This window comes from Cutaneotrichosporon oleaginosum (assembly GCF_008065305.1).
Source record: "Cutaneotrichosporon oleaginosum strain ATCC 20508 chromosome Unknown ATCC20508_contig01, whole genome shotgun sequence".
Classification (NCBI taxonomy): domain Eukaryota; kingdom Fungi; phylum Basidiomycota; class Tremellomycetes; order Trichosporonales; family Trichosporonaceae; genus Cutaneotrichosporon; species Cutaneotrichosporon oleaginosum.
The window spans coordinates 1,667,138-1,693,141 of record NW_027072170.1 but is presented as its reverse complement, the minus strand read 5'-3'; the positions used below and the strand labels follow the sequence as shown (position 1 = coordinate 1,693,141).

Genomic DNA, 26,004 nt, shown 5'->3' with positions numbered 1-26,004 from the left:
AGCGTGCAGCGTGCCAGGGGAGGTGCGGCTGATTACAGGCAACAGGCGGCGACATACGTGCGCGTGCGCAGGTGCCGTACGCCGGCCGCGAGCTCATGAGCACGCCACGGCACTGACGGCCTGGCGCATGGGCCGCTGCACTGTGCCGAGCTTGCCAAATACTGGCTGATTCGCCCTCACACCCGCATTCCTCCTGCACTCACGTTTTCCAGCTGTCAGTGCTTGTCCTAATCGTCCTGAATGGCCAATGGCCTCGGCGCGGTAAGGGAGGCGATCAGGCGCGATCGGTGCGAGGTGGGGTCGAGCGTGTGGCGGCGCGCGCTGTGTGCGGGGCGTGTGCGTGGGTGTTGCTGTGAGCCAAGGGCCAAGCCGATGAGAGAGAGAGAGAGAGAGAGAGAGAGAGGCGCGTGGGCAGTTTGTAATCTGCCTCGGGACAGTGTGGAGGCCGTGGAGGAGGGGCTGGAACTGGCGCCTCAGACGGGCATGCGTGCGTTGACAGGATCAGAGTGCCTGAGCCGAGCTGTGCTCGTGGCGCGGGCGAGGAACGATGGTCCGAGCGGAGGTACGACCTGGCCGAGGACGGGGTGGTGGTTATGAGGCGTAGCAGTGGGTGTGGCACGTCTGTATTTGCGTGTGGCGGGTGGCGGAGTCAGCACCGACCGGGATGTGTCGCGACGCAACGACGTTGCAAGGCTGCTGAAGCGGAACACGGTTGGAGAAGGAGAAGGAGACGAGCAGTTGGAACAAGTGGCGAGTCCCCCGCTGCCGGGTGGCGGGGGACGAATGGCCTGTGCGCAAACAGGGCGGGAGCTAGATGCCTGGGCCTAGGCTGGGGAGTGGCTGTCTGGTCGCGACCACGGTTGCGGCCTGCGTGGGGCTTGGGCTGACGGCCGTCGAGGAATGGGCAATGACGAGCTTGGCCGGGGGCGAGGGCGAGGGATGTGAGAGGAGGAGGAGGAGGAGGAGGAGGAGGAGGAGGAGGACAGCAGCGAAGAGCCAAGAGACGAGACTGGGCGCAGTGAGATCTGTCAGTGTCAGCCGCCAGTCGCAGTCGGCAAGAAGATGGGTGTCGGCCGTTTCGGGTCGGGAGTTGGAAGAGGGTGAGTGGGCCGAAGGGGGCGAGCGGGGCGACTACCGCGGACAAGTGGACAGCGGCCGTGCAGTGCGCGTGAGCAGATGGGTAGTGTGTGATGGGTAGTTGCTTGATCCAAGCGTTGATGAGGGAGGGATGAGGGGTGTGCACGGAGAGCGTGATGAGCAAGGGGGAGGAAGGGAGGAGGTGTGTCACGGCAAGCGTGGTGAAGGGGAGGGATGTGGGTTGCGGGTTGTGGGATAAGATGGAGAGTAGAATGGATGGTGAAGAGAAGAAGAGGAGGAGGAGGAGGAGGTGAAAGAGACAGAGAACAAGAGTGCATGACGACGCGTCGAGGCGACCGTCAGCTGTCGTCGAGGATGCATGGATGGATCGCATGGGATGAGATGGCGACGCTGTGCGGCACTCGGCCCTCGGCACCCCTCGGCTCTCTCCATGTCGATCAGTCCAGACTCTCCACACTCGCCCACGTTCCTGACGGCTGGACGACCACAGACTAAAACAGACTGGCCCCATGTGCTCCGCATGTCCGCAACCTGTCCGTCTCAAGCGTCCCTCCGTCTCAGTACCCCGTGTCAGTGACGACTAACCGCCGCCCTCCTGATCGCGGCCTGATCGCCTGACCGCTGCATGCTCGGCTCGCGGCTCTGGGCGGCATGCGCGGAATGAACAAGACTCGAACCCTCAAGCCTCAAGCCTCTAGCCAAAGTCTCGACCCATTCCCGACGCGCGCGACAAGACAGCTGATGGCCTCGGCCCGCCTGTTCATTTCCGACCGACGCGGTCTGGCCCCTCCGTAGACTATGCGCGGTGCCTCATGCCTGCGAAACATGCTGCGCTGCGAAACATGCTACGTTCTATTTGACGGTTATCGGCGGGCGCGGCGGGGCGTGGCATGCTTTGCATGGTCGCGCGCTTGGCTGTGGCTGTCGCCTTAGCCGTGGCCGTGGCTTGGCGCTAGATTATGACCGCTGACCGCAATATGTACCAGGAAGGCCAGGAAGATGAGATCTGGGCCTCATGATATCTCCCTGCATGGCGCCAGACACAAGTACAACTGGATCTAGGTTGCAGGAATCGCAGGCAATCTTCAAGCGAATACAAGCAAAGGCGCCACAGCCAAAGTCGACCTCCTAGCTCCCACCATTTTCCGCTGGAAACAACACGGTGCCTGCCGTCTGCGGGTCTGCGGTGATTCACACCGTCGGCATATCGGCCGTCGCCGATTCCTTCTCGGAGGGCGCCACCAGTCTCCCGGTTCCGCACCGAACTTGGGCGGCAAGCTGACATTATCCCACAACTCCACATACAGTCCACACGTGCATTGTCTACAGATGGACGCGCGTGGGCATGTTACATGGATATAGGATAGAGCGGGCAAAGGTGAACGATCCGGAAGAAAGAGGGGGGACAGGCGAAAAAAACGAGAAGCAGTAGCGGCCGGGTGGAGCCGATGCGCTGCGATAGACCGGATGCGAGTGATGCTAGCTAGGACAATGATGTGGGGTCGGGTCGGGTGTCGAGGTGGATGTCGGGGCAGGGTGTCGAGGCCGATCAAGGCAGATAGGGGCGGGGTCGAGAGGTCGAGGCAAGGTATCGAGGCCAAGGTCGGGAATGAGTCGTATCAAGGCCATATTTGACCGCCTACGCCTTCAGCGCAACGGGCGGGGTCTCAATCACAGCGGCAAAGGACACGGGCGCAGCGGTAAGCTTGGCCTTGGCCGCCTCAGCAGCCTCAGGTGTCGGCGTCGTGGACACAGACACGATGACAGCGTCGGCCTCAGAGTCCGAGTCCATCGTCACGTGCGACTTGAATCAGCTCGGCTTAGCGCTGCCATCTTGCCGCAGACTCACCTCGGTCTTGCCCTCGTTGGCCTCCTTGACCTCCTTCATCTCCTTGTTCTCCTCCTTGTTCTCCTCCTTGGCCTCCTCGCCCTCCTGTACTGCCTCAGGTTTGATTGGCGCAGGCTCGCTGAGCACCTGCGCCGCAGTCTTGCTCCACGAAGGCTCGCGACGCTCACTGCCAGGCGTGGGCGAGCCGCCCATGCTCAGCGCAGGGAACTCGTCAGCGCGCGGGATGCGCTGCGGCGCGACCTTCTTGTCTCCGTTAGACGACGACCGCGACGCCTGCCCATGCGCGTGCCCATTCGCACCGCCCGCGCCAGCACCATACCGTGGGCCGCCGCGGCGGCTGGGCGAGTGCGCGCGCGAGCCCATGCGCGCGTGCCCCGGCTGCGAGCCGGCGCGCGAAGTCGGGAGAGAGCCCGACGCCGGCTTGGGCGGCAGACCCGCCGAGGTCGCCGAGCCCTTGTCGCTGCCGCTCTCGTCCTCGGCCGCCGCGTCGTTAGCCGCAGCCTGCGCCTGCTTCGCAGCAAGCATCTGCTGGTGCTGCGGGTACGAGCGGCCGTGCATCATGTTGAGCACACGGGGTGGCCGCGTGGGCATAGGGGGAATGATGCCCCGGATGACGTCGGGGTGGCGGCAGTCATTGCCATCCGCGTCGAGGTGCGGGAATTTGCAGAACTCGCCGTTTCTGCACTTGCCCTCGCGGAAGAAGGCGCAGGGAGGCGGGTGGCCATCCTTCCACTGACCGAGGTGAGACGAGCCGCCAGGCCGCCCGCCGGGTCCCCAAGGCTTAGGGCCGCCCGAGAACGAAGGCTTCTTGCCGTGGTACGGCTTGGGACCGCCGTGCATGCCGCCGTTGTTAAACCCGAAGCTTTGCCTCCTGCCGTGCCCTCCGTATGCACTGGGGAGGAAGGGCTGGAACTGGGGAGGCGAGGTGGCGTAAAACGCAGCGGCGTCCTGTGCGGGCAGAAGAGGAGGCGACATGAACGCGGCGGGAGGCGAGCCAACAAAGCCGTTCATCATCTCCTGCGGCATCGGGACACCGGGAACGAATGCGGGGGCGCCCGCCGATGGGACGTGAGCCTGAGCCTGCGCCGCAGCCTCCTGGGGCGCAGCTTCTCCATTCTCCTCTGATGGCGCAGAGATAGCGCCGTCGACGGAAGCGGGCGCCGCCTCAGCGGTGCCATTCGCCTGCTGATGCTGCTGCTGAGGGACAAACTCCTGCGCACCAGGGAAGAACGGAGCGCCGTGGGGGTAGGGGACAAATCCGCCCTCATAGTAGGCCTGAGGAGGGAAGAAACCGAGCTGAGGGTGGGGGTGGTAGAACATGCACGACGTGCCGTACTTGCAGTTGGGGAAGTTGCGGCACGGGATCGTCTTGGCGACCTCGGCCGGAGGGAGGTTGGGGTTGTTGTTGGCGCTGCCGTTGGCCGACCCATTGGCGTGTCCGTTGGCCGAGCCGCCTTCCTTGCGAGGGTTGAAATGTGCGGGCCCTCCGTAGTACGCTGACTGGAAGAACTGGGGCATGGCAAACGGCGGGGGCACGCCGTACATTGCCTGTGGGTGGGGATAGAGGATGGAAAGCATGGTGGGGTCCATCGTCAGACCTGGGGGTGGGACAATCGCGCCCGCTGTGAGAAGCTCGCGGACGATATCGGCGTGGCCGTGCGTCACGGCGAGCACTATAGGGGTGCATCCAGTCGCAATGTCTGTGGGGTGTTAGCTCATGGAAACGACGGCCCGCGCCGATGACGGAGACATGCGTCTCTCATCGATGTTCCGAAAAAAAAAAAAAGTTGGGACACCGGATTGCAGGGATCGACCCGTGCCCACCGCCCATCGCAACGGCACGAAAAGAGGAAAAAAAAGTAGATGCAAACTCACCAAGCGATTCGAGAGTGTCAAGGCCGCGGCCAAGAATAGCGCGGACGTCCTCGATGCGCCCCTCGGCACAAGCACGGTGCAGCTCAGACTGAGGCTGCGGGGCATTTCCGAGGGCGAGGCCGGCGACTCCGGCCTCGAGGGCAGCGACGCCGTCCTCATTGCCAGCAGTTGCCTCGGTGGTGTCCGCGACGTCGGCAGGGGGCACCTCAGCGGCGGGCGCTGGAACTGGGGAGGGCGCCGCGGGCTGCGTCGTGGTCATGATGGCCGTCGGGTGGGGGAGGTGGGCGAAGGCGACGGCGGGCAAAAGCTAGCTGCTGGACTGCTGCGGCCGGCGTCCGCTGCAGCTCGTGGATGCTGATGGGAGAGGGGAGGGGGAGGGGGAGGTGGTGGGGTGGTCGAATGGACCGATGGATGCGATGGAGACAGAAGATGGGTGAAGAGAAAGCAAAGCTAAAGGGTTAGATGGATTGGAGGCGGGAGGTTGGACGTTGGCCGTAAGCCTGGGTCGTGGGGGTAAAGGGGGGAATCGGGGAAGGGCTATGGGATGTTGGCGGAGGCGAAGCGGAGCGAGGCAGGAGACAGGAGACAGGGATAGACGTACTCAGAAGAGCCAGAGAGCTGGAGCGCGGGGTAGTAGAGGAACAGGACGAGGAGGGTGTGGGAGAGGGCGCGGCGGGGCGGAGATGAGGGAGGAGAGGGCGAGATGAGAGGATCGCGAGATGCAAAGGGCGTTGGTACGTCGGCAGTTAGCAACTCTTTGTGTCCTCTTCTCTTACAGCACGGCCAAGCCGAGGCACGCTCGAAACAACGTCAAAATCAGCCCTTATGCCCCTCCCTCTCCCTCCCCCTCGTCCACTCCTCGACATGACCCGGCTCCACTCGACGCTAGTCTCGTCACTACTCATCATAACCTGCGCCCTGTCGATGCACTGATGCAGATTGGCACGCTCGCCGGCAGATTGCATGGCGACGCGATGCAATGCATGCGTTGGAACTCGGTGGGCGGTACCGGTTGTGTGTCCTCGAAAACATCGGCTTTGACGGCTTGGGGCGCGGGTCTCCGGGCTCCGGGCGGACGGAAGCGCTACAGGGGTGCGATGTGGTTTGGGGTCCAAAGTTGAAGCTGGTGGTAGGTGGCCTCGGTGCGGGGCAAAGCCTTGCTCCCGGTTTGGTCAGCCATGAGCAGAGGCCCAGCGGCCAGCGGCCAGCAAGCATGCACCCAGTACCCTCGGCCAAAATCGTCCTCATTCGGGATAACCAGGCCTGCAGGCTAATTGCTGACCGGCAAGGCCGCCAGGCCAAGACGCCTCGAGCCTCGTACGGCCCCGGGGCTGATCGCCTTAGACATGCGACATATCTTCCAGCCCTACCGCTCCCCGCCCCACTCTCCGAATGGAGGCATTATTGCTCGCCTAATTAGCGCACGCCCAGCTTCAGCCAGCTGGACCTGGAGCTAGCATCATGGCATCTTGATCATGACTCGTCTCGCTTCCAGTCGTAGATCTCTGCGTGACGCTCCACGCAAACGCAAGCCGTGCAGATTCGGAAGCTGCGGCGCCCCACCTAAGCTCGAGCCTTGTCGCTGTGCCATGGAGCCAGCCGGCACGCATCTAGTCCGCCCGCAACGATCCCCGTCCTAGAGCCGGCGACCACTTGGCGACGTGCACTTGCGCTCAGACAGCGCTCAACGACTGTCGTGTCGAGTCAGTGACATGAGGAGGGAGGGACTTGTCAGGTCCAAGAACCTTGCAACGCCTTTCCGAGGGGTGCCTTATCTGTACCCTTTGTCTTGACGTTTCTGCTTCAGTGCTGCTTTGCGTGGTGGTTGCCAGCGTGCCGAGAGGCTTCATTTGCGGACCCTGGGTGATCTTACGCCCTGGCACTTGCACTCTGGCTCACTCACCACGACTGCCCACCCGACCACGACGACTGATTTTTCCTCTACCCACTCTCACCCACTCCCCTTTCGCCCCGCCCCCGGTCTTGCGAGCCGCACTTGCCAAGACAACCCCGGCCTGGGCTTGTGTATATCCGCGCCCGTGCCCCGCGTCATTTTGCGACTCCTCTTGAAGCCTCACGTGTCGATTCATTTGGTGTCGTGTAATACCTCGACTCTCATCGCTCCTCATCAAAGTCCGTCGATCGCTGAGTGGAACTGTCGCGAGCACACAATGATGCTCATTGGGCGGCGCGCACACGCATCCTCTAACGCCCTGCGACACCTGTCGACGTCGGCGACCACGTCTGCCCCGAGACCGAGACCGGGCCCCGTCTTGCCCATCTGCGCACGAACACGGGTTTCGGGCGCAGAGCGCACGGCGCCCGTCCGTGTTCCAGCCGTCCTGACCCGAATTCGAACCATGTCAACCTCCACCGAGACCTCCACTCCGCGTGTCCGCCGCCCCTCACCCTACCGCCTACCCACTTTACCAGCCTTCCTCGCGTCATTTGCGCCGTTGCACGCTGCCGGGTGGCGATTGGATGTGCTCTCTGCCAGCGACACTAGCGGGGCGCGCGCGACGTCCCACAGTGCGGCGGAGGATATGATATCGGGCGCGGATCTGCAAGGGCGTCGGCTGGTGCGGGCGTACTCGTTTCCGCGGGATCGAGATGGATGGCGCGCACTGATGACTTTGATGGGATGTATCGGCGAGGCCGTGGAGGAATTAGATGTGAGTGAGGCATGGGGCGCGGAGTGGGCGTGATGACAGCTAGCGGTGTGAACTTACGAGATGAGGAGGAAGGTGGGAGTCGCGCTGAGATAGACTCGTCGGGCGAGGGTGATAAGGGCGGGGTGTGCGTGGTCGTGAACACGTCGGGAGGAGGGTATGAGGGCGGCCGGTGTAGCGGGGGCGCTACGGAAGATGTCGTGAGAGACGTCGCGGACGTCGGGTGTTGAGTGTTGAAGAGATGGAGAGAACAAGATACGTAACGGGCCGCAAGCTGAAGGACGAGCAAGCGCCGATCCAGTTGCGAGGAAGATTGCGCTTCTGCGCTCCTCTGTACTCCTCTCTTCTCTGTTCTCTCTTCCATTGCCCTCCCATCCTCAGTACTCTGTCCATGTCTGTTCTCATTTCGTGCTTCACCTCAAGAACGCGTCGCAGAGAGGACTGACAGCAGCACCACCCACTCCTCCTCGCCGCGCCGGCATCCGACCTCCCGCCCGACGTCGTCGCCCTCACCACGGGCGAAGGATATGTGCTTCACATCGCGACGCACACGCACACGCCCATGCCGCCGCTGGGCGTGCAGATGGAGGGCAAGCCAGCGCCTGGCGTGACGGGGAAAGATATCGCTCTGGCAGAGCGCGTCGAGCGGGCGTTCGGTGGGCTGCGCGACGCCGGTGAGTAGAGCGCTGGGACCGACATGGGAAGAAGTGAGAAAGCGTGGTCCGCTGTGAATGTGTGAGTCGAGTGAGCAAGACCACGCAATGCATCATAGTGTACAGTGTGACATGCCAGTGGGCAGACAGTCTATAATCTAGGGCTCGAGCCTGAGCCTGCGGGCTACGAGCCTAGGGGAGGCGATAGCTCGCCTTGGCCCGGTCGAGCTGGTGCAGGCGATGCAGCTCGAGGAGGAGACGGTACATCTGGGGTCAGTCGTGGTGAGGGTTCAACCAGCTGTGCTGGTTGTGGCCTAAATCTGCGCTACTCACATATGCCTGCATGTCGACCCAGCGCCAGTGCTGGAGGGCAAAGTCTTGGCCTGCCTGGCCGATCTTCTTGCCGAGATAGTCGTGCCCGTGCCCATGGTCAACGGTACCGTCTTCACGAACCGGGCCAATGAAGAACGCCAGCACATCATACAGGTCCGAGTAGTCGGGCTGGATGGGGATATAGTGGTACCACGGGATAAGGCGGTCCTGGGTGTCAGTGTACGCGCAGTCGGGATAGCTCACCATGTGCCAGTCGGCAAAGATTGTCATTTTGAGAACGGGCGACGCGCTCGAGAGCAGGCGGTGGAAGCGCTCGCTCCACCCGTTGCCGTCAACGTCGAGCATGTACCTGAACATCCACGTGTTCTTCGCCGGCAGCATGGGCGACGTCTCGATCTCGCCCTTGATCTCCTCGCACAGGGCTTCGGTTGGACACCCGATGATCTTGCCGCTCAGCTTGACGTCGCCATAGGCCTTGGCAAGCGCGGCACCGTGCTGGTCCGTGCGAATGTATCCGCCGCGCCCGTCCGGCATCATGACGTTGGTCACGGCGTCCTCCCACGCGCTGTCGTTGCCTTTGCGCCCGTTGAACATCAGGTGCAGGCGGTAGCGGTGCTGGTCGCGCCAGTCGCTCTGGGTCGAGAGGCCACCTGTGGTGCCCCCGCGCCAGTGCACGCGTGGGTCCACCTTGTCCTCCCACTTGCCAATATCCGCGATCGCCTTGTCTGTCAAATTCACAAAGCCTTCGATTGGGGGGAGCAGGAAGCTCGCATCGCCGGGCAGCTTGGAGTGCACGAGCCACGGCTTGAGCATGCTCGGTGAGCGGTCTTCACGGTCCACCTGCAGCGCGCCGTGCAGGCGCTTGAGGTTGGGGAACTCGCAGAAGTCCATCGTCGCGACGTGGTCGTGGATGAACGCCTTTTCTGTCTTCTCGCCATACTCGGCCCCGGCGCGCATGTTGGCCGGCGAGTCGAGCGGGCACGCCTTGAACCAGCCCCAAGCGGTCGTGCGCCGAGGGCTCTCGTAATGCCGCAATTCCTCGTTTGTGAAGTGTTCGCCAGCGCTCACGAGCTCTTTGGCGCGCTTCCGCTGATCCTTGCCCAGCACCACACCGGACACATCGTGATCACTCCCCGTCAATGCGAGGTTGAGATTGGCTGGGAGGGCGCTGCGGAACAAGTCGATCATGGCGGCGAGCTTCTTCGGCCGACCTGCGTTCGCGCGCTCTCCGCTCAACTTGACGCTCTCGCGCGAAATGTTGATCTGGTACGCGTGCTTTTCCGTCGTTGCGAGAGCCTGCGAGCGCGCAATAAACGTTGCGGGCTCGAGGGCGTGGTGTGCGAGAATGTCGCGCATCATCAAGTCGTACTCGTCGACGAGCTCGACGCCGCGCTCCCGCGCCCACTCGAACCATTTGTCAAACCCCTCGGGCGGATCCAATCCATACCGCCGTTTGTACTCCCTCGCGGCCTGCTCGACGGTCTTGCTCTGCCGGTCACGCACAAGACGCCACGTCTCCTCCCCGCGTTCCATCAGCTCGTAGAACGGATGGTCCGGCTGCGGCGCACCGCGCCGTAACGGGTTTAGCGTCGCCATGCCGTTCCGCGTGAACGTCATGGTACGTGGTCGTCGCCGGTGCCCGTGCTCGGGCGCAAAGCCGAGCGGGAGCGGCTCTTGGACTTCGGACCCGAGGTTGTGCCGGATGCCAAACCAGTAGAGGAGGCCGAGGACGACGACAACGTAGAGTATTTTGCGGGGGCGGCGAATGGGTCGGGGCACGCTCATGCTCCCCGGTTGGGGGAGGGCGCGCTGGTTGAAGGCGAGCATGAGCGCAGGTGGGGAGCGCTGTGGTCCGAGGCGAGGCGAGGCGTCGGGGGTGTGTTGAGCAATGTAGAAAGCTCGTTTTGGCGGCATGGGGGGAGCACCGTGGCCAGCGGACTCGCACGGCGGCGCGGGGGGAGCGAGAGATGTGTGAGGGTGTGAGGGGTGCGGGACGGATGGGGTGAGGGTGTGGGGGTGGGGAGATGGGGTGCAGGGCGTAGAGTTTCGAACAGGGCGTGGGCGAGAGCCGTCGGAGGCAGGTGAAGGAGACAGAAGATGACAAGAACAGAAGAGGAGAAGTGGATGGACGCGGCGCGCGTCGAGTGCGTTGCTTTGGGTGGTGAGCGTGAGCTTGAATGGTAGTCGAGGCAACTGTAAACCCAGCAGCGCGGCAGCGTGTGAGGCCAATCCTGTCACGTGGCAATTGGTGGCGGCTGTACGGGATCAGGGACCTGAACCCGGTATAAGCGGTCAAGCGGGACGATCGCTCGGATCGTCTGGCCTGGCCCCGGGCCTTGCGCCCTTCGGTACGCCAGGCTCAAGCTCGGTAACTTGTACCTGACGTAGCTCCCCACGTGCATCGCGTGGTTGATGGGCGGACATCATCATTATCTCCATCACGGCGTCCAAGCTGGGTCGCCGGCCCCGCTTGCCGGCCGCATGCCGAGGCCTTGTTGAAATCCAGGATCACCGCGACTCGTTCTCATTCGCCCATTCATCTACGCACATGGAGGTGTCTCACATGCCGGCGGCGATCGGGGAACGCGCAACGAGACTGGTTGGAATGGGGGACGGGATTGGAGAGGAGATCGAGGGGATGAAGTGACATGAGGAGGTGAGTTGCCGAGTGGGGGAGGCGCGTCGGTGGCTGCCTGGAATTCCCGTTCCACACACCGGCCCGCGCCTCCGTCCACCTCTGTTTGCATATCTCCATCTCAACTTCCTATCCATATATCATCGCCCTTTTTCTCTGTCCCCCTCGACGCTACTCACCACATCACTCACCGCCGCTCATTTCTCCGCCCGCAGTACCTCGTCACCGCCGACGCCGCACCCCGAAACGTCACGTGCGCCGGCACCCCGCTTCTGCGTCATCGTTCCTGGTCACCTGCCGCTAGCCGCCAGCTACCAGTGACAAACCTGATCCGCACACACCTAGTGTCGCCGGCCCTCAGAATCCGCATCTCTCATCCGCAAACACCACCATGTCCCACTACAACGAGTCGGCCGTCGAGTCGCCCAGCTCGACCCCCGCCTCATCGCGGCGGCCCAGCATCGCCATGCCCCGCCCTTCGTACACGTCGGGAGGTAGCGGCGGACTAAGTCGTCGCTCATCGTACGCGAGTGGCCCTCGGCCCATTACGCGTAACGAATACTCTGGCCCGCCGACACCATCCCTGCTCTCGCGCGCGGGATCGCCCACGCAACCGCTCGCGAACGAGAAGGTCGCAAGCCGCAAGAGCTCTTTCGCGAGCGATGCCGGTCTACCTCACCCCGTCCTGGGCAAGCTGGGTGGTCTAGGGGGCTTTAGTACCATCGACCCCAATGCAGGCAAGGAGCTGAAGCGTGGCGAGTTTATCGCCTCGCTCGACTGCGGTACAACGTGAGTTTCGCTTAGCCGCGGTTGCATGTAATGGAGAGGCTGCCCACCCTGTCTCAGATGTCCTGGACACAACAGCCGCCCCACGAGCCACACGCTGACCCCAGCTCGACGCGCTTCATCGTCTTCGACGAGCATGCCAAGATCATCACCGAGCACCAGACAGAGTTTGACCAGATCCTGCCGCATGCAGGCTGGCACGAGCATGACCCGGAGGCGCTAGTCGAGGCTATGCGGGAATGCATGAACCGCGCAATGTACAAGCTCGAGTTTCTGGGCTGGCACCGGGACAGCGTGAAGGGAATTGGAATCACGAATCAGCGCGAGACGACGCTGTGCTGGAGCCGCAAGACGGGCGCGCCGCTGTGCAACGCTATTGTGTGGGACGACACGCGCACGGTCGCTGTCGTCCGCCAGTTCGAGGACAAGCTCGACGCCGAGGGCTTCGAGCTCGACGGCGCGTTTGTCAAGGGCAAGGACGCGTTGGTCAGCCTAACAGGTCTTCCGCTCTCGACCTATTTCTCGGCCATCAAGCTCCGCTGGATGCTCGACCACCACCAGGCGGTGCGCGATGCCGACGACGCGGGTGATCTGTGCTTCGGCACTGTCGACTCGTGGCTCGTCTACGTGAGCTCTTTGACATCGGCTTGGCTGACGGCAGAACCTCACTGGCGCGGCTGACGGCGGCCTGCACATCATAGATGCAACAAACGCGTCGCGCACTCTCCTTATCAGCCTCAAGACTCTGAACTGGCACACTGGCCTCCTCGCGTTCTTCGGCATCAGCGACAAGGTACTCCCGAAGATCGTGTCCAGTGCAGAGGTGTACGGCAAGGTCGCGGCGAGCATGGGCGTCGAGGCGCTCACGGGCGTGCCTATTGCCGGCATTGTCGGTGACCAGCAGGCCGCGCTCGTGGGCAACAAGTGCCTGCAGCGCGGCGACGCCAAGAACACATACGGCACGGGCGCGTTTATGCTCTTCAACACGGGCGACGAGATCGTCAAGTCCGACAACGGGCTGCTCACAACCGTCGCTTACCAGCCCGGACCGGGCGCCAAACCTGTGTATGCACTCGAGGGGTCCATCGCCGTCGCGGGTTCGGCGATCAAGTGGTAAGTGTGCATCCAAGGGTCGCGTGGCGAAATGGCATCGCGTCTGACTACGATTATGTCTTCGGACACATCGTAACTCAATCAGGAGATCGCGGGTTCGACCCCCGTCGTGACCTTGGCTGCGCAGTGCGAGCTGTGGAAGCTTTTATCTTTGCACATGAGGAGGGTTTTAGGGTTTTGGAGACGTTGGTGACGCTCGGAGTTGATTGGTTGATATGGCAGGAAGCGCTGACATCACTAGGCTGCGAGACCAGGTTAACCTGATCGAGGAGTCGAGGGAGATGGACATGCTCGCAGGCTCGGTCGAGGACACAGGCGGCGTCTACTTCGTCACGGCCTTTGCAGGCCTCCTCGCGCCCTACTGGGACCGGAGTGCCGTGAGTGCAGAACCCCACATCGCTGACCTCAGACGGGCACCATCATCGGCCTGACATCGTACTCGACCTCGGCACACATTGCGCGCGCGACGCTCGAGGCCGTGTGCTTCCAATCGCGTGCCGTGCTGGACGTGATTGAGCGTGAGGTCGGCGTCAAGCTCGACACGCTGAAGGTGGACGGCGGCGTAACGAACTCGGATCTGGCAATGCAGCTGCAAGCGGACATCGGGGGCTTCAAGGTCGTGCGGCCGTCGATGCGCGAGTCGACGGCGCTCGGCTCGGCGCTGCTGGCGGGCCACGCGCTGGGTCTGTTCGGGTGGGACGTGAACAACCCCGAGACGCTGCGCGCGGTGAACACGGCCGACACGCAGCTGTTCACGCCGGCGATCAGCGAGCGCAAGCGCGCCAAGATGCGGCGCGGGTGGGAGCGGGCTGTGAGCCGCGCGCGCGCGTGGCACGAGGGCGACGACGAGCTCGAGCTCGAGGAGCGCGAGCTGCTCATCGAGCGCAATGTGGGGTTGGAGGCGCTGTCGCTCGGCGCTGCGGTGGCGGAGAACGTCGATGAGAGCACGCTGGATCGCGAGGAGGCCGCCGCGCTCCGCAAGGCCGTCGAGGGCGTCACGGGCGAGCGCGAGTGGGGCCAGGACAATAGGGTGTAGGGCTAGATGATACATACAGATGCGGGGTTGGGAGGGGATGAGGTTATCAGAACGCCTGGCCGGCAGATGGGGAGGCGTGGTGCGCTCGGGGCGGGGGCGGGAGGCTTGCGGTGGTGGATTCGCTGGACGCATGTCGGGCGACGGAGACGGGATGCGCATCGCGTTGGGGCGATAAGCCGGCACGGGCGACGACGGTACTCTCGACTCCGGGGCGCGCCTCGACGCCTGCTCTCAGCTCTGCTGCTTACACACTCACGAAACAGCACCAGCTGCTCGACTGCTCTTCGAACGACCAGATCGACACGTCGTCGGACTTGCGGGGCGCTGGGTAAGCTGTGGTGAGCGAGTGCGTGCTGGCTGGGCCAGGACGTACCCATTATGGATGGTGAGCGTTCACGACAGCCCTGCGGTCTATATAGAAGCGGTGAGACAGCGGGCCGTGCGCGCGCCTCCTCGGCTCGCTTCCCCCGTTGTTGCGAAAAGGCTCCAGATGACCGGAGCAGCAGCACGACGCAGTTCTTGGGCGGTGTGGGTCGATCTGGCCAAGCCCGATTAAGCATACAGGAACAAATCCCGCGGCCCGAAAGTGAAACGCAAGCGTGTTTCGCATCGTGAGGTTGTTCGCGTCAGCAACATCCCGCGTCTCCGACGAATATAGCACAGGCAGTGCCTCGATACTTGGCCGGCAGTGCCCGCAACGCAACCGTGCCATGCATGCATCACTACAACTTTGCGCTCATGCTCTCGGTCTTCTCGCCGTCGACCATGGCCTTGTACGCCATGCGGCCGAAGAAGTCGAAGCGCTCGCGGCTGGGGCTGGCCGTGGCGCTGCTTGCCTGCCCGAGGGCTGCGCGCGCCGCGATGCCCTGCGCGATGATGGCGAGCCGCCAGATCATCCACGCGCGCACCCACTCGAGGCCCGCGATGGGGTGCGTCCACGGCGCCGGCGCCTTCTTGCCCCGCATGCTTGGGCTGTGCGCCGCGTGCCATGCATAGCCCTTGTTCATCTCCTCCACCCACCACTGCTCGAACTGCTGCACCTGCGGGATGCCTGTCTCGGACGACGGCAGGCCCTTGAGCCCAATCATGAGGTTCGTGAGCCCGTCGGGCTTCAGGCCGAGGCGCGACATGTCGGACGCAGTGACAGGCGCGAAGGAGAAGGGCATCAGCACGTTGCCGAGGTCCGCAAGCGGCGAGCCCAGCGTGCACAGTTCCCAGTCGAGAATGCCGATGACGCGGGGTTCAGTGGGGTGGAAGATCTTGTGTCAGCGGGGGACTTGGAGCGCCCTTGAGCAGAATGAAAGGGGAACCACAGTCCGCATGCCACGAACGCGGGAGCCCACCGTCCACCCTCACTACACACACACCCGACGAAACTCACAACATTGTCAATCTTGTAGTCTCCGTGAACAATGGATGCTCCGTGGACGAGCTCAGCACGCGCAACGACCTGCGCCCCCTTCTCAAAGTACGGCCGGAGGTCCTGGGCGTGCTCGATCTCGCCGAGGGGCTTCCCGCCCTCGGTCTTGACGGGCGTGGCGCCCTGCGCATCCGACACCTTCATGAGCGACTTGACCTGGCGGGGGAAGTATGGCTTGGCGAGCGGGTCGGCGGCGAACGACTTGTCGAGCTGCAAGTCGGCGATGGGGACGGTTGCGAGCTTTGCGAGCGTCGCGATCGCCGAGTGCCAGCTGCGGGTCAGGTGTGGCGGAATGCGCGACTTACCACGCATCGCGCTCCTCGCGCGGCAGGCTCTGCATGCGCACGTCGGTGAAGATGCGTCCCTTGATGAACTCCATCACGTAGAAGGGTGCGCCGGCGACCGCGGGGTCCATGCACAGGCAGTACACTTCCGGGACGGGGACGCGGCGCTCGGCCGCGCTTGCGGGCAGCCTGTCGTTGTACCCGTTCAAAGCCTTGAGAATGAGGAACTCGCGGTCGACACGGTGTGCCGTTGCTGACAGGAGCTTGCCGAGCGGCGCGCGGCGCAGCACGTACTTCTTGCTGGGCGTTTCGAGGAGGTACGTCGGGTTGGACTGGCCGAACTGGGGTCAGCGCGGGCCATGGGTGGGCCGAGAGCGAAGAGGGCGAGGAGGGCGAGGAGTGGGAGGGTAGAGGAGAAAGAGCGGATAGCGCGAGAAGAATGGAGAGGGACTCACACCAAACTGCTTGGGCTCGACGGGGCCCTTGAAGCCCTTCACGTTCTGCTCGAGGTAGGGGACGAGCTTGTCGAGGTCGAGTGGCGCCCTGATGGCGCCGACAACAGTGCCGTCGCTCATGGTGATGGTGAGATGCGGCTGGGAAGTAGAGAGAGTGGGAGGAGCGAAGACCGAGATGCGGCGTCGCAGAGATGTGAGACTGGAGCAACGAGAGTGAGACTGGAGCAACGAAGTGCAGTTAAACGGAAACGTACACCGGCTCCCCACAGCCGGCAACCCGCGAAATGTAACCGGCGCCCACCGTGAAGCGAGATCGGCATCCTCCGAGCTACCCCTCGCATTCTACTTAGCGGATACATATACATGTGAATGCATGCAGACTACAGGAAGCCCACGATCTGGCCATTGGCGGTGCGGATCAGGCGGTCTTCGTACGCAAACTCGTGGATGGCCTAATGTGAGCGCTGTACGGACGAGGTGAGACCACCTCGGCGACCTCGACGGCAATAGGCCCTTCCCCCGGCAGGCCGTGAGCTACCGCCGGCTTCAAGCTTCCGCACCCCCAACTCACCTGCGTCATGGTACGGCTCATGAGCGGCCACGCCCCGCTCTCCAGCGGGCGGCGGTACGCGCACGGCGGCGGCGGCGGGCACCAGAATCCCGGTGTTGTGGTCTCGACTGTGGTGCACTGCTTTACGGCTCTGATGTAAGCGATTTCTCCGCATTTCTCGGTATATCGCTGCGCAGCACGCACCTCCGACTGTCTTTGAGGGCTTGGGCGTACGCTTTCTCTGCCACTTTACGCTTGCGCGCTTCCTCCTTCTCCGCTGCGCGCCGCTCGCGCTCGCGCTCCTTGTCGCGTATCCGAGCCAGCGCGGCGGCCTTGCGCGCGCGCTCCACCTCGGCCTTCTGCGCCTCCCGGATGCGGCTCTTCATCCGCGCGCGCTCCAGGTCAATCTGCCGTCGCCCCCATACGTCCAGCGACGAGTAGTTTGATGGGCGCGGCGCGACCTTGAGGCCCATAATGGCTGGGTCGGGGGTGGGTGGCCCGGGGTCGCCGAGTGCGCCAGGCTGGGTGGGAATGCCGGCCGTGGCGAACGCAGGTGGGTAGGCGCCACAGAGTGGGGAGGGAGAAGAGGTAGAGGAAGAGTGCAGGGCGGAGTGGAAATATCTGCTCAATGGTGGGGCGACGGCGGTCGAGTAGGCGGGCTCGGCGTAGTCTACGCCGGTCTTCGAGCGGAAGAGCGCGAGGTGCGTCGGTTCATACATCTTCGTGTCGTCGAGTGTGGCGGGAGGGTTGTGGATGCGCGGCAGTGACAGGGGCGCGCGTTTGAGTAGCAAGGGGTTATTGGGCGTCGGCGCCGGCTGCGGGCTGATGAACTCAATGTCGGACCAGGAGCAGATGTTGGGCATGGGGGATAGGATATGTTGTACGGCGGTTGAGGAGAGCGGGGGGGGGGGGGGGAGGTAGGAGGGCGAGATTTGGAGGAGACGGGCAGCGGCGGTGGCGCCGCTGGTGGTGGTGGGGATGAGGGGAGGGGAAGCAAGGTGCTGCGGTCGATAAGGGGTGACGGTGGCGGTGGCGGAGGCCGGTCGACGGTCTTAATGAGTAGCGTGGGGGCCGGAGAACGGCGTAGTTGACTCAAAGAGGGCGAACACGCACTAAGCACATGTCGAAGAGTCAAAGATGAGGATTGAGACGACGACGAAGGCCGATGGCTTGGGACGGGGCCGTGAAGAAGAGGAGGGACAATGGCAGATCTGTGCGCAGGGCGGTGTGGGCCCGAGCATAGATGCTTCTGATGGCAATCTGCAGTTCTTCGCTGTCACTCATGAGGTGCGTGTGCTCACCGTCGAGTGCCCGCTCACCGGCACAGCACTGTGCGACCAGCAGAGGTGGCGGCAACGGTGCGCTTCGACATGCCCTCGACTTCCTCGCTTGTGGCCTGCAGGCACTTGACCTCGCACTTCGCGCACGGCCAACTGGCCTGCGCCACAAAAGTCAGTCACGCTTCACTCTCGTCCTTGCCTCCCCCAGACACCTTACACCGATATAAGACAGCAGTCCCATGCACTCTAACAAATGATGACGATCCCTCGCCCTATCGCCCAGACATGACCAGAACTACGTTACTCGGACTTGACTGCACCAACAGTTGGCGGGAGGCCCTCGGCCGCCGCAGCCGCCCGCTCGCGGTTGCGATCGCCGCCACGGTGACCCCCACGGCCGCGGTGGCCACCACGGCCACGACCACCGCGTCCACCACGACCTCCACGACCACGGCCGCCCTTGAACTCGTCGCGGCGCGAGTCCCGCGCCTCACGATGCTTGACACCCGCCTGGTAGTTGGCGCGCTTGAGCCAGAACGCGCGCTGCTCCTCCTCTGCCTGTTAGCGCAGCCCACAGGAAAAATGACTCACCGCTCATGCGCTCCCAGTTAACTGGGTTGCCGCCGTACTCGAAGCCGGCGTTGGCAAGCTTCTCAAACTCCTCGTCGGTGATCTTGGCAGACGACTGGTGCGCAATCGTGCCCACAGTCGAGCCACCGGGAAGGGCCATGAAGACGTCGGGGATAACCTCGACGATCTTGGCCTTGAGGTCCTTCCAGTCACCCTCGCCCTGGACAGTGAACTTGACAGCGCAACCCTCCTCAAAGGGCACCTCGGAAGGCTCCTTGATCTGTCCAGCCTCGTTGATCTCCAGGCGCACACCCTTGTACTCAAAGAAAAGAGGAGAGCGCTCCTTCTTCTCGCGAGGGCCCGCGTTGTCGCCGTCCTCACGCTTGCGCTTGCCACCGTCGTGGTGGACCTTGGGGGCCTGGCCAACAATGGCGACGTCCTTGGGAATGCTGGCGAGGTTGCCGGCCCTGCCCTCCTGAAGCGACTTCATCTCGCGGAAGGCGTTAAACTTGCGGGGCGCGTTGCGGTCCGGGCGGCTGCGGTGGACCTCGCTCTCGGGGATGCCCTTCTCCTTGCACTTGCGCTTGACGTAGTCGTCCTTGGCCTCAATCACCAACTCCTCGCCTTCAATAAACTTGGGGTGGCTGTCCTTGTTCGCAAGGAACTTTGCCATGTCGGACGCGTACGCAAACTCAGCGAAGACGGAGCCCTTGGAATGTCAGTCGCGTCCAAACTGGTCTGTGCGCTCCTCCGAGCGGGAGACATACCTTGAAAGCACCCTTGCCCTTGCCAGCCGGGCCCTTGCCCTCGAGGTCCTCACGGCGGCGACGAACGGCGTTGATCTTTCCGAACTGCTCGAACCACTGCTCAATCTTCTCCTGTGTGTTGTTCTCGTTGTCACCCTCACCGAAGCCCTTCTGCACGCGTTAGAAGGATCCCCCCTCTGTGTGGCACGAAGTAGACTTACCACGTAGACGGAGCGCTCCCACGCGTCGGTGACGGGCTCAAGGGGGCGGGCGCGGCGGACGTTCTCGTCATCCTCGGAAACAGCGACAAGGGGGTCGCTGCCCTCAGCGGCCGCGGCCTGGCGAAGGGCCTTGGCGACAACGGGAACACCAAACGGCTGGAACTCGCGCATACGCTTGAAAGTGAGGATGGTCTTGATGGGGACCCATCCCTGCTCGTTGCAAGCGGTAAGGGAGAAGAAGAACTTGTCCACGGGGAGGTTCGAGTCCGAGAAGTAGAAGTAGACTTTGGGTCAGCCAGTTCGTTTGCGGAGACGTACTCTGCTTAGCGGCCTTCTCCATGGCGGACTGAACCTCTTCAGGGGTCTTGCCCTCAACGGCGGGGATATCGGCGCCAACCTCGACGGTGGCCTTGACGTCGGCCTCGGGCTTGACAACGGCCTCGGCGGACATTGTGGGAAGTGGGTGGGTGGAGGTGGAGGTGTAGAGGGGAAGGGGACGAAATTTGATGTTCACAAGAGGGAGAGAGCGGGTTTGACGAGTGGCAAGAAGATGTGGAAGTGGATAGATATAACAAAGACGACGAGAACGTAGTGTTTGTCGACGAGTATGAAAGGATGCGGTGGATGAGAGCGAGTAGAGAATGAGTAGAGAATGAGCCCGCCAGCGAGCACGACTCACCACAGCCTTGCTTGTCCTGACGCTGAACTTTTGCGGTCACACGGTGGCAACTGCCGCACGTGGCTTCCACACGAAGGCGAGTCAACAAATGACACACCATTCACGGAATTTTGATCTAATTTGGCCCCGCTCTCGTCAGCCACCCACCCCACGGCCGGCTTGGCCCTTGGCGAGCGCCACATTGACCTGCCATCTCCACGCGCCTGACTTTTGTTTCCTCCTCCCCGACCACCTCTGATCTCGCGCCGTGCTCATGGCTGACATGCGCCATTCATTGCGCTATAAACCCTGAACACATCATGAACAATCCCCGACTGACCAATCACGACCCCGGGGGACCGTCGGCAAATGACAGCAGAGGGCAACACTCGCCGCCCGCGCCCGTACATATGGCAGCAGTCTTTCCTCCCCGTCACCTCCCTCTTCCCACTCCCCACATCCCACTTCTCACCACTCGAGCTGCTGGCCAGCTCATCGCACATCGCACACAGACCCAAGGCTTCTTGACGAGGCCGTCGACTGGTTCGACTAATTCTTCTTCGACTTCTTTAATCCCCTCCCCCCTATCATGCTCCACCTCCTCTTCCTCCCCTCGGCGTCGGCGCTCACCCCCGCCGCGCGCTGGGGCCACCGCGCGGCATACGTCGACTCAAAGCAGGCGATGTACGTCGTCGGCGGCTCGGTCTCTGGCGCTGGCACGCAGATCACGAACGAGGTCCTCGTGCTCCCTCTGAACGCCTCGTCCGCATCCTGGGCCAACGGGCCCAACACCGGCCTGCCGGCGCACGCGTTCGCCTCGCTCGCAATGGCGGATGACACCCTCGTAGTCGTGGGTGGCATGACGCAGTCATGCGCCTCGGACGGCGTCGCGCACGCCCTCGACATCGCCAGCGACGAGTGGACTTCAGCCTCCCCCACCTCCCTGCGGCGGCGGCACGGCGCGGGCGCCGCGCCCGCCCCCGGCGGCATCATGGTCGTCGGCGGCATCGCGGACAAGAGCACGTGCTACAACGCTGCGGCCGCATACACAGGCGTAGACACGGTGCGGGTGCCGCTCTCGAACGCGAGCGTGACGACCGCGACTCTCCCGTCCACTCTGACAGGCACCAAGCTCGCCGTGTCCGACTTTGCGATCGCGGCGTCCGCCGACACCGTCTTCCTCGCGGGCGGACAGGCGGCGGACGGCTCCCTCGTCCCGCTGGACACGGTGGGCGTGTGGACGTCCTCGGGCGGCTGGCAGGCGCAGAAGCTGCGCGGCGCCATCCCTGCCGGCCGCCTCGGCGCAACGCTGGTCGCGCACCCCTCGCGCGACATGCTCATCCTGCACGGCGGAAGCGAGTACGACGCCAGCACCAAAGCCTTCGCGCCCTCCGTGATGCTCGCGACGCTCGACACAAAGACGTGGGAGTGGAGCCAGCCGGCGGCGCTGCAGCCGTCCGCGGGGCTCGCGTACCACACGAGCGTAGTCACGCCCTCGGGCGTGATGATCACGGCGTTCGGGATGGGTGCGGGCGGCGCGCCAACGTCGGACGTGCACTATCTCGACATGCGCGCGGCCGACGCCTCGCAGTGGAGCTGGACGCAGAACTGGTCCAGCACGCTTCTGTCCGGCGAGACGGAGGCGCCCGCCGCCGCCGCCGCCTCGTCCAAGAGCAACCGCACCGCCGCAATTGCCGCCCCGATCGTCATCCTCGCCGTCCTCCTCCCGCTCGCGATCTGGCTCTTCCGGCGGCACCAGCGGAACCGGCGCAAGCGCCGGCTCGCGTCCCACTTCTCCTTCTCGACGCAGGAGGACAACGGCGGCTTCCGGAACTACAGCCGGGCCGCGCGCTCGCCCTTCGCCGACAACAGCTGGAGCAGCAACATGCGGTCGGCGATCGACCGCGTCTTCCGGCGCGGCAGCAGCGCCGGCGTCGGCGACGACGGCACGCTCGCGTCCCGCGAGCCCGAGAAGAACTGGGAAGAGATCGACTTTGGGCTCGGGCGCGTCGACGAGGCCCGCCGCGAAGCGACGTACACGGACATGCCGCGGCGCGGGTCGCCGCGCCGCTCGTCGTTCGAGCACCCCGGCGAGGGCGTCGCGTTCCCCATGCCCGTCGCGTCGACGCTGTACGACGACGACGCGGTGCTCGTCGACATCGACACGTCGCCGCGCCTCGGATCGCCCCGCAGCGACGGCCAGGTCCTCCTGTCGCCCAACCACGAGCAGTCGCCGTTCCGCGACCCCGACTCGGGCATGGCGGACGCGGCGGCCGACGCCGCATCCGTCGACGACTGGAACGCCCTCGCCCGCAGCATGGAGAGCCGCCCCGCATTCCGCCCCCTCTCGCCCACCGCTACCCTCGGCAGCCACCAGCATGCGGGTGCGCCGTCCCTCCCGCCCATGGAGTTCAGCGGCTCGCCCGTCCTCCCCGCGTCTGGCACGCGCCTGCCCCACCAGCGCGTCTCGTCCGTGAGCTCGGTGAGCTCCAGCGGCTCTCCCCCCTCCGTGTCCCGCCACCTCGCGGGAGGCCGGCGCTCCTCCGTTAACGGCGTGCGCAGCATCAGCGCCGGCTCGTTCAACCGGAACCCTAACCGCCTCTCGCCTCTGCGCGTCGTCAACGCCGACCAGCAGTAGGCTTTACTAACCATGTCGCCCGCTGGCCGGGCGGCTCTAACTAGCTACAGTATATTAGTCGAAGGGTCATGCATCTGTTGTTGCGCGTGGCGAGGATGCTTTAAACCCTTTCCGGGATTGACTATCTATACATGGACCGCAGTGCGACGGGTGCCAACACCAATGCAACCCGCTACCGCTTACTCGATCGACGCCGCGCCCTCTGTGCCGCCTTCTCCTCGATCGCCTTCGCATGCACCACCTCAACGAGCTCCCTCGATAAACCTGGCACGGACAGCGCAGTCAGATCCGGCTTGTATCCTGGGAGAACCAGCTGCACGGCCTCCGCGATAGACAAAGGTGCAGGAAGGGTCGACTTGGTGATAGTCGCTGGCACACGCTGACCCGGTGGCGGCTCCCATGAGCTCTTCACAGGCGTCTTCATCTCCGCCTTCTCCTCGGCATCCGCTTGAGTGGCCGGCCGCTTCAAGGGCCGCCCAAGGCTGGCCTCGTCGTCGGCTTCGCCGCTTGCGGTGGTTGCGCCTGAAGCACGCGGCCGTTTGCGAGGCATGTCTGGCGTGGGAAGCTGGATCACGGGCTCAGGTGGGGACAGGACTTCATCCCCTTGGCCTGTCGGCATGCTCTCGTCCGTGGTCGTCGGCACTAAGACACGGGTAGCGGCTATTGGCGCCGAAGACGATACCTGCGGCACCGAGCCGAGGGCATGGGGTGACGAGGGTGCGAGCGGTGCCGATTGCGCACAGCGTGCAAGGTTGAAGCTCCCCGAGTCTTGCGATTTAGAGACGGATTCTTCCGAGATGCCCAACGACTCGGCTGCCTGAGATGCTGACTGCGGCGGTGCCGGCTGCTTCTGCCCTCGCCGACGCTCCCTCTCATAGTCTGAGAGATCCTCCTCGTCGGTTTCGCCTGTAGGTTGTGACGAGGGATGCGGGACAGGAGGCGAAGAAGCGAAAAGCTTGGCGCGAGAAAGAGGCTTGGATCGTCGTGCTTTGTGCTTGTAGACAACAGGAACCGCGTCATCCTCCTCGCTGTCGTCTGACGGGGTTTTGAAGCGCTTGGCGGGAGCTCGGTGGGGTGGTGATGCGCTCTTGGGCAAAACGACTAGGGGAAGAATCGAAGTGGGGGTCGGCTGTAATGAACGCTGCCCAGACTCAAACGGCGAGCTAGCAAAGGACGCCGATGGCTCAGGCTCTATTGGCTCAGGTAGCTGTGCCCGAGGTGACTCCGTGGGCGGGTACTGGGTGTGGCCGTTCGACTGATGCGACTCCTCCGTGTGGCCGTCGATCACACGCAACTCATCAGAGTGCACGTTAGATGGCCCTCTCGTGGAGTGGGCATTCGACGCGAGCGACGGCTGGACGGCCTGCACGTCTGGCGACGCGAGGAGGGCATCACTGAAATCCGCATAGGGATCGGCGCCCAGGACCCGGATCGAGTCGAGCTCTGTGCGCTGGGCATCTGAGGGTGGGGTGAAGAACCATACGGGCAGGCCTTTGCCCGCCGCCTTAAGCTCCTCGACCATGTCACTGGCGAGCTTGAGCGTGTCTCGCTCAATGCCCCCCAACAAGTCGGAGGGCTTGGCTGAGCTCTGATGTAAGCTTGGCCAGAGGCAGTCTTACTTGGCGCGGCCGAGATGGCCCAGCGGATGCGTTTGCGACCGTCATCCTCTGCTCAACTACGACCTTCCCTCCTGGGTCGTCTGGGTCTCTCTCAACGGATATGGGGGACGGCTGTATCTTCTGCGAGCTGGATTCAGCTGCTGTCCCGCCCACGCGAGCTCACTTTCCCAGCCACCACTTCTGCAGCACGCGATTGACGGCCTCGTCTTGTGTGGTTTGGCCTCGCCCGAGGTGCTTCGCGTCGGGGAAGTATATTGGATCCTGTCGGTCGCCCGTAACGACTTCCCAACGGTGTACGACGATGAGGACGCGGGGAATTTGGTGCTTGTTACGATACGATGGGGGAAGGAGGGTGATCGAGTATTGTCTCAGTCGAAGGACGGAGCGGAGTAAGCTCGTTAAGCGTTCTGGCTCCTCGCCAGCTTTAGACCTGGGGATCAGCGGCGCCGCGCGATGGCTCACAATTCGTACGAGTCGGCGGCGTGCTGGTCGAATGCTACGTTAACGCGATGCGTCTGGTCTGAGATGACGGCCGTAATCTGCCCATCGGCCTGCGAGCCGCGGAGGGTCGTGAACTGCTGTCAGGGGGAACGGTGGCTCGCATGGCTCGACGCACCTTGATGAGCTGGCAGAGGACGGGGGTGGTTAGGAATGGGCCAAGGTCGGCGCCGTACTGCGCGTCGTGATTGATGATTGTGGATTCGATCCACGAGCGGAGGAGTGCTGCCATCACGCTGTGGACTGAAGATGAAGACACAGAGAAGGCCGTCCGCCAAGCCGAGCCAAACATCTCCTGCCAACAACTTGTCAGGCGACACACGTCATCTGCGGCCTCGGATTTGGTTCCGCACTCTCGTGGCATGACGTAAGAGCGGGTGTGACGGCTATTTGCGGAATGAGAATGGTGGGCAAGAGCGATGGCGATGGGGAGGAATATGCATCTCGCGCGCTAGTGACACTATCCCGAGCTAGTGGACTCTTGGGGTCGCTCCACGAGGCCAAGAGACTGGGCCTGGTGTACACGCGTCGTGGAGGCATGCAAGTGGGGGAGGCATACGTTGATGCATGTGCAGATTGAGGAGTACGCAAGGAGAGATAAGCCGTACAGCCGTGCAGCCGTGTGATGCCGGGTGGGCGCGAAGGGGGCGTTAGTGGAGATGAGCGGCATGAGCGGATGTGCAACGGCGTGCCCGAGGAGCCCGTTTGCAGCTCGGAACCTCGTGCATGCAGGCAGGCACCCGAGGATGACCCAGCTCCATTAGATCCATATGGTGTGAATAGGGCGAGACAGCCTGTAGCTAATATCAATCTCCGATGAAATAGTAGGCGAGGCTGGAACGTGCGGGCGATCTCCGAGATCGCCAAATTACACCCAGGATATGGCGGCCGAGACTTGTGGCCCTCGAGCCCTTGAGCGAATCGCATAGCGTTGGAGCGCACCACCTCAGATCACCGATGACAGATGGCAGTGGCTGCGGTGGGTGGCGGCGGCGGCGGGCTCGCTTCTGTTCTCGAC

General features: G+C 63.5%; 10 protein-coding genes across 10 annotated transcripts; 4 read left to right on the top strand and 6 right to left on the bottom strand.

The window, feature by feature from the left end:
• Positions 1 to 2,908: 2,908 nt before the first annotated feature.
• COLE_00690 (uncharacterized protein) lies at positions 2,909 to 5,081 on the bottom strand (the record flags this gene model as incomplete). Its single annotated transcript, XM_018419490.2, has 2 exons — positions 2,909 to 4,647; positions 4,823 to 5,081. 2 exons carry the CDS (start codon positions 5,079 to 5,081, stop codon positions 2,909 to 2,911), a joined length of 1,998 nt encoding a protein of 665 aa, XP_018282040.1.
• Positions 5,082 to 5,361: 280 nt separating this feature from the next.
• COLE_00689 (uncharacterized protein) lies at positions 5,362 to 5,529 on the top strand (the record flags this gene model as incomplete). The annotated part of the gene is made up of 1 exon (XM_018419489.2): positions 5,362 to 5,529. One exon carries the CDS (start codon positions 5,362 to 5,364, stop codon positions 5,527 to 5,529), a length of 168 nt encoding a protein of 55 aa, XP_018282041.1.
• A 1,653-nt stretch (positions 5,530 to 7,182) lies between these two features.
• Positions 7,183 to 8,173, top strand: COLE_00688 (uncharacterized protein; the record flags this gene model as incomplete). The annotated part of the gene is made up of 2 exons (XM_018420177.1): positions 7,183 to 7,494; positions 7,943 to 8,173. The coding sequence occupies 2 exons, from the start codon at positions 7,183 to 7,185 to the stop codon at positions 8,171 to 8,173; spliced, it is 543 nt and encodes a 180-aa protein (XP_018282042.1).
• A 163-nt stretch (positions 8,174 to 8,336) lies between these two features.
• On the bottom strand, positions 8,337 to 10,262 carry COLE_00687 (uncharacterized protein; the record flags this gene model as incomplete). The annotated part of the gene is made up of 3 exons (XM_018424923.1): positions 8,337 to 8,411; positions 8,478 to 8,684; positions 8,721 to 10,262. The coding sequence occupies 3 exons, from the start codon at positions 10,260 to 10,262 to the stop codon at positions 8,337 to 8,339; spliced, it is 1,824 nt and encodes a 607-aa protein (XP_018282043.1).
• A 1,241-nt stretch (positions 10,263 to 11,503) lies between these two features.
• On the top strand, positions 11,504 to 14,047 carry COLE_00686 (uncharacterized protein; the record flags this gene model as incomplete). Its single annotated transcript, XM_018422052.2, has 5 exons — positions 11,504 to 11,901; positions 12,006 to 12,525; positions 12,560 to 13,011; positions 13,253 to 13,388; positions 13,421 to 14,047. The coding sequence occupies 5 exons, from the start codon at positions 11,504 to 11,506 to the stop codon at positions 14,045 to 14,047; spliced, it is 2,133 nt and encodes a 710-aa protein (XP_018282044.1).
• Positions 14,048 to 14,769: 722 nt separating this feature from the next.
• COLE_00685 (uncharacterized protein) lies at positions 14,770 to 16,326 on the bottom strand (the record flags this gene model as incomplete). Its single annotated transcript, XM_018421148.2, has 4 exons — positions 14,770 to 15,306; positions 15,429 to 15,738; positions 15,773 to 16,092; positions 16,207 to 16,326. The coding sequence occupies 4 exons, from the start codon at positions 16,324 to 16,326 to the stop codon at positions 14,770 to 14,772; spliced, it is 1,287 nt and encodes a 428-aa protein (XP_018282045.1).
• A 2,010-nt stretch (positions 16,327 to 18,336) lies between these two features.
• Positions 18,337 to 20,024, bottom strand: COLE_00684 (uncharacterized protein; the record flags this gene model as incomplete). The annotated part of the gene is made up of 5 exons (XM_018422053.2): positions 18,337 to 18,590; positions 18,628 to 19,315; positions 19,374 to 19,523; positions 19,574 to 19,857; positions 19,892 to 20,024. The coding sequence occupies 5 exons, from the start codon at positions 20,022 to 20,024 to the stop codon at positions 18,337 to 18,339; spliced, it is 1,509 nt and encodes a 502-aa protein (XP_018282046.1).
• A 796-nt stretch (positions 20,025 to 20,820) lies between these two features.
• COLE_00683 (uncharacterized protein) lies at positions 20,821 to 22,869 on the top strand (the record flags this gene model as incomplete). Its single annotated transcript, XM_018422054.2, has 1 exon — positions 20,821 to 22,869. The coding sequence occupies one exon, from the start codon at positions 20,821 to 20,823 to the stop codon at positions 22,867 to 22,869; it is 2,049 nt and encodes a 682-aa protein (XP_018282047.1).
• Positions 22,870 to 23,041: 172 nt separating this feature from the next.
• Positions 23,042 to 24,391, bottom strand: COLE_00682 (uncharacterized protein; the record flags this gene model as incomplete). The annotated part of the gene is made up of 1 exon (XM_018419491.2): positions 23,042 to 24,391. One exon carries the CDS (start codon positions 24,389 to 24,391, stop codon positions 23,042 to 23,044), a length of 1,350 nt encoding a protein of 449 aa, XP_018282048.1.
• Positions 24,392 to 24,419: 28 nt separating this feature from the next.
• Positions 24,420 to 25,350, bottom strand: COLE_00681 (uncharacterized protein; the record flags this gene model as incomplete). The annotated part of the gene is made up of 4 exons (XM_018426199.1): positions 24,420 to 24,615; positions 24,652 to 24,918; positions 24,951 to 25,063; positions 25,105 to 25,350. 4 exons carry the CDS (start codon positions 25,348 to 25,350, stop codon positions 24,420 to 24,422), a joined length of 822 nt encoding a protein of 273 aa, XP_018282049.1.
• Positions 25,351 to 26,004: the final 654 nt, after the last annotated feature.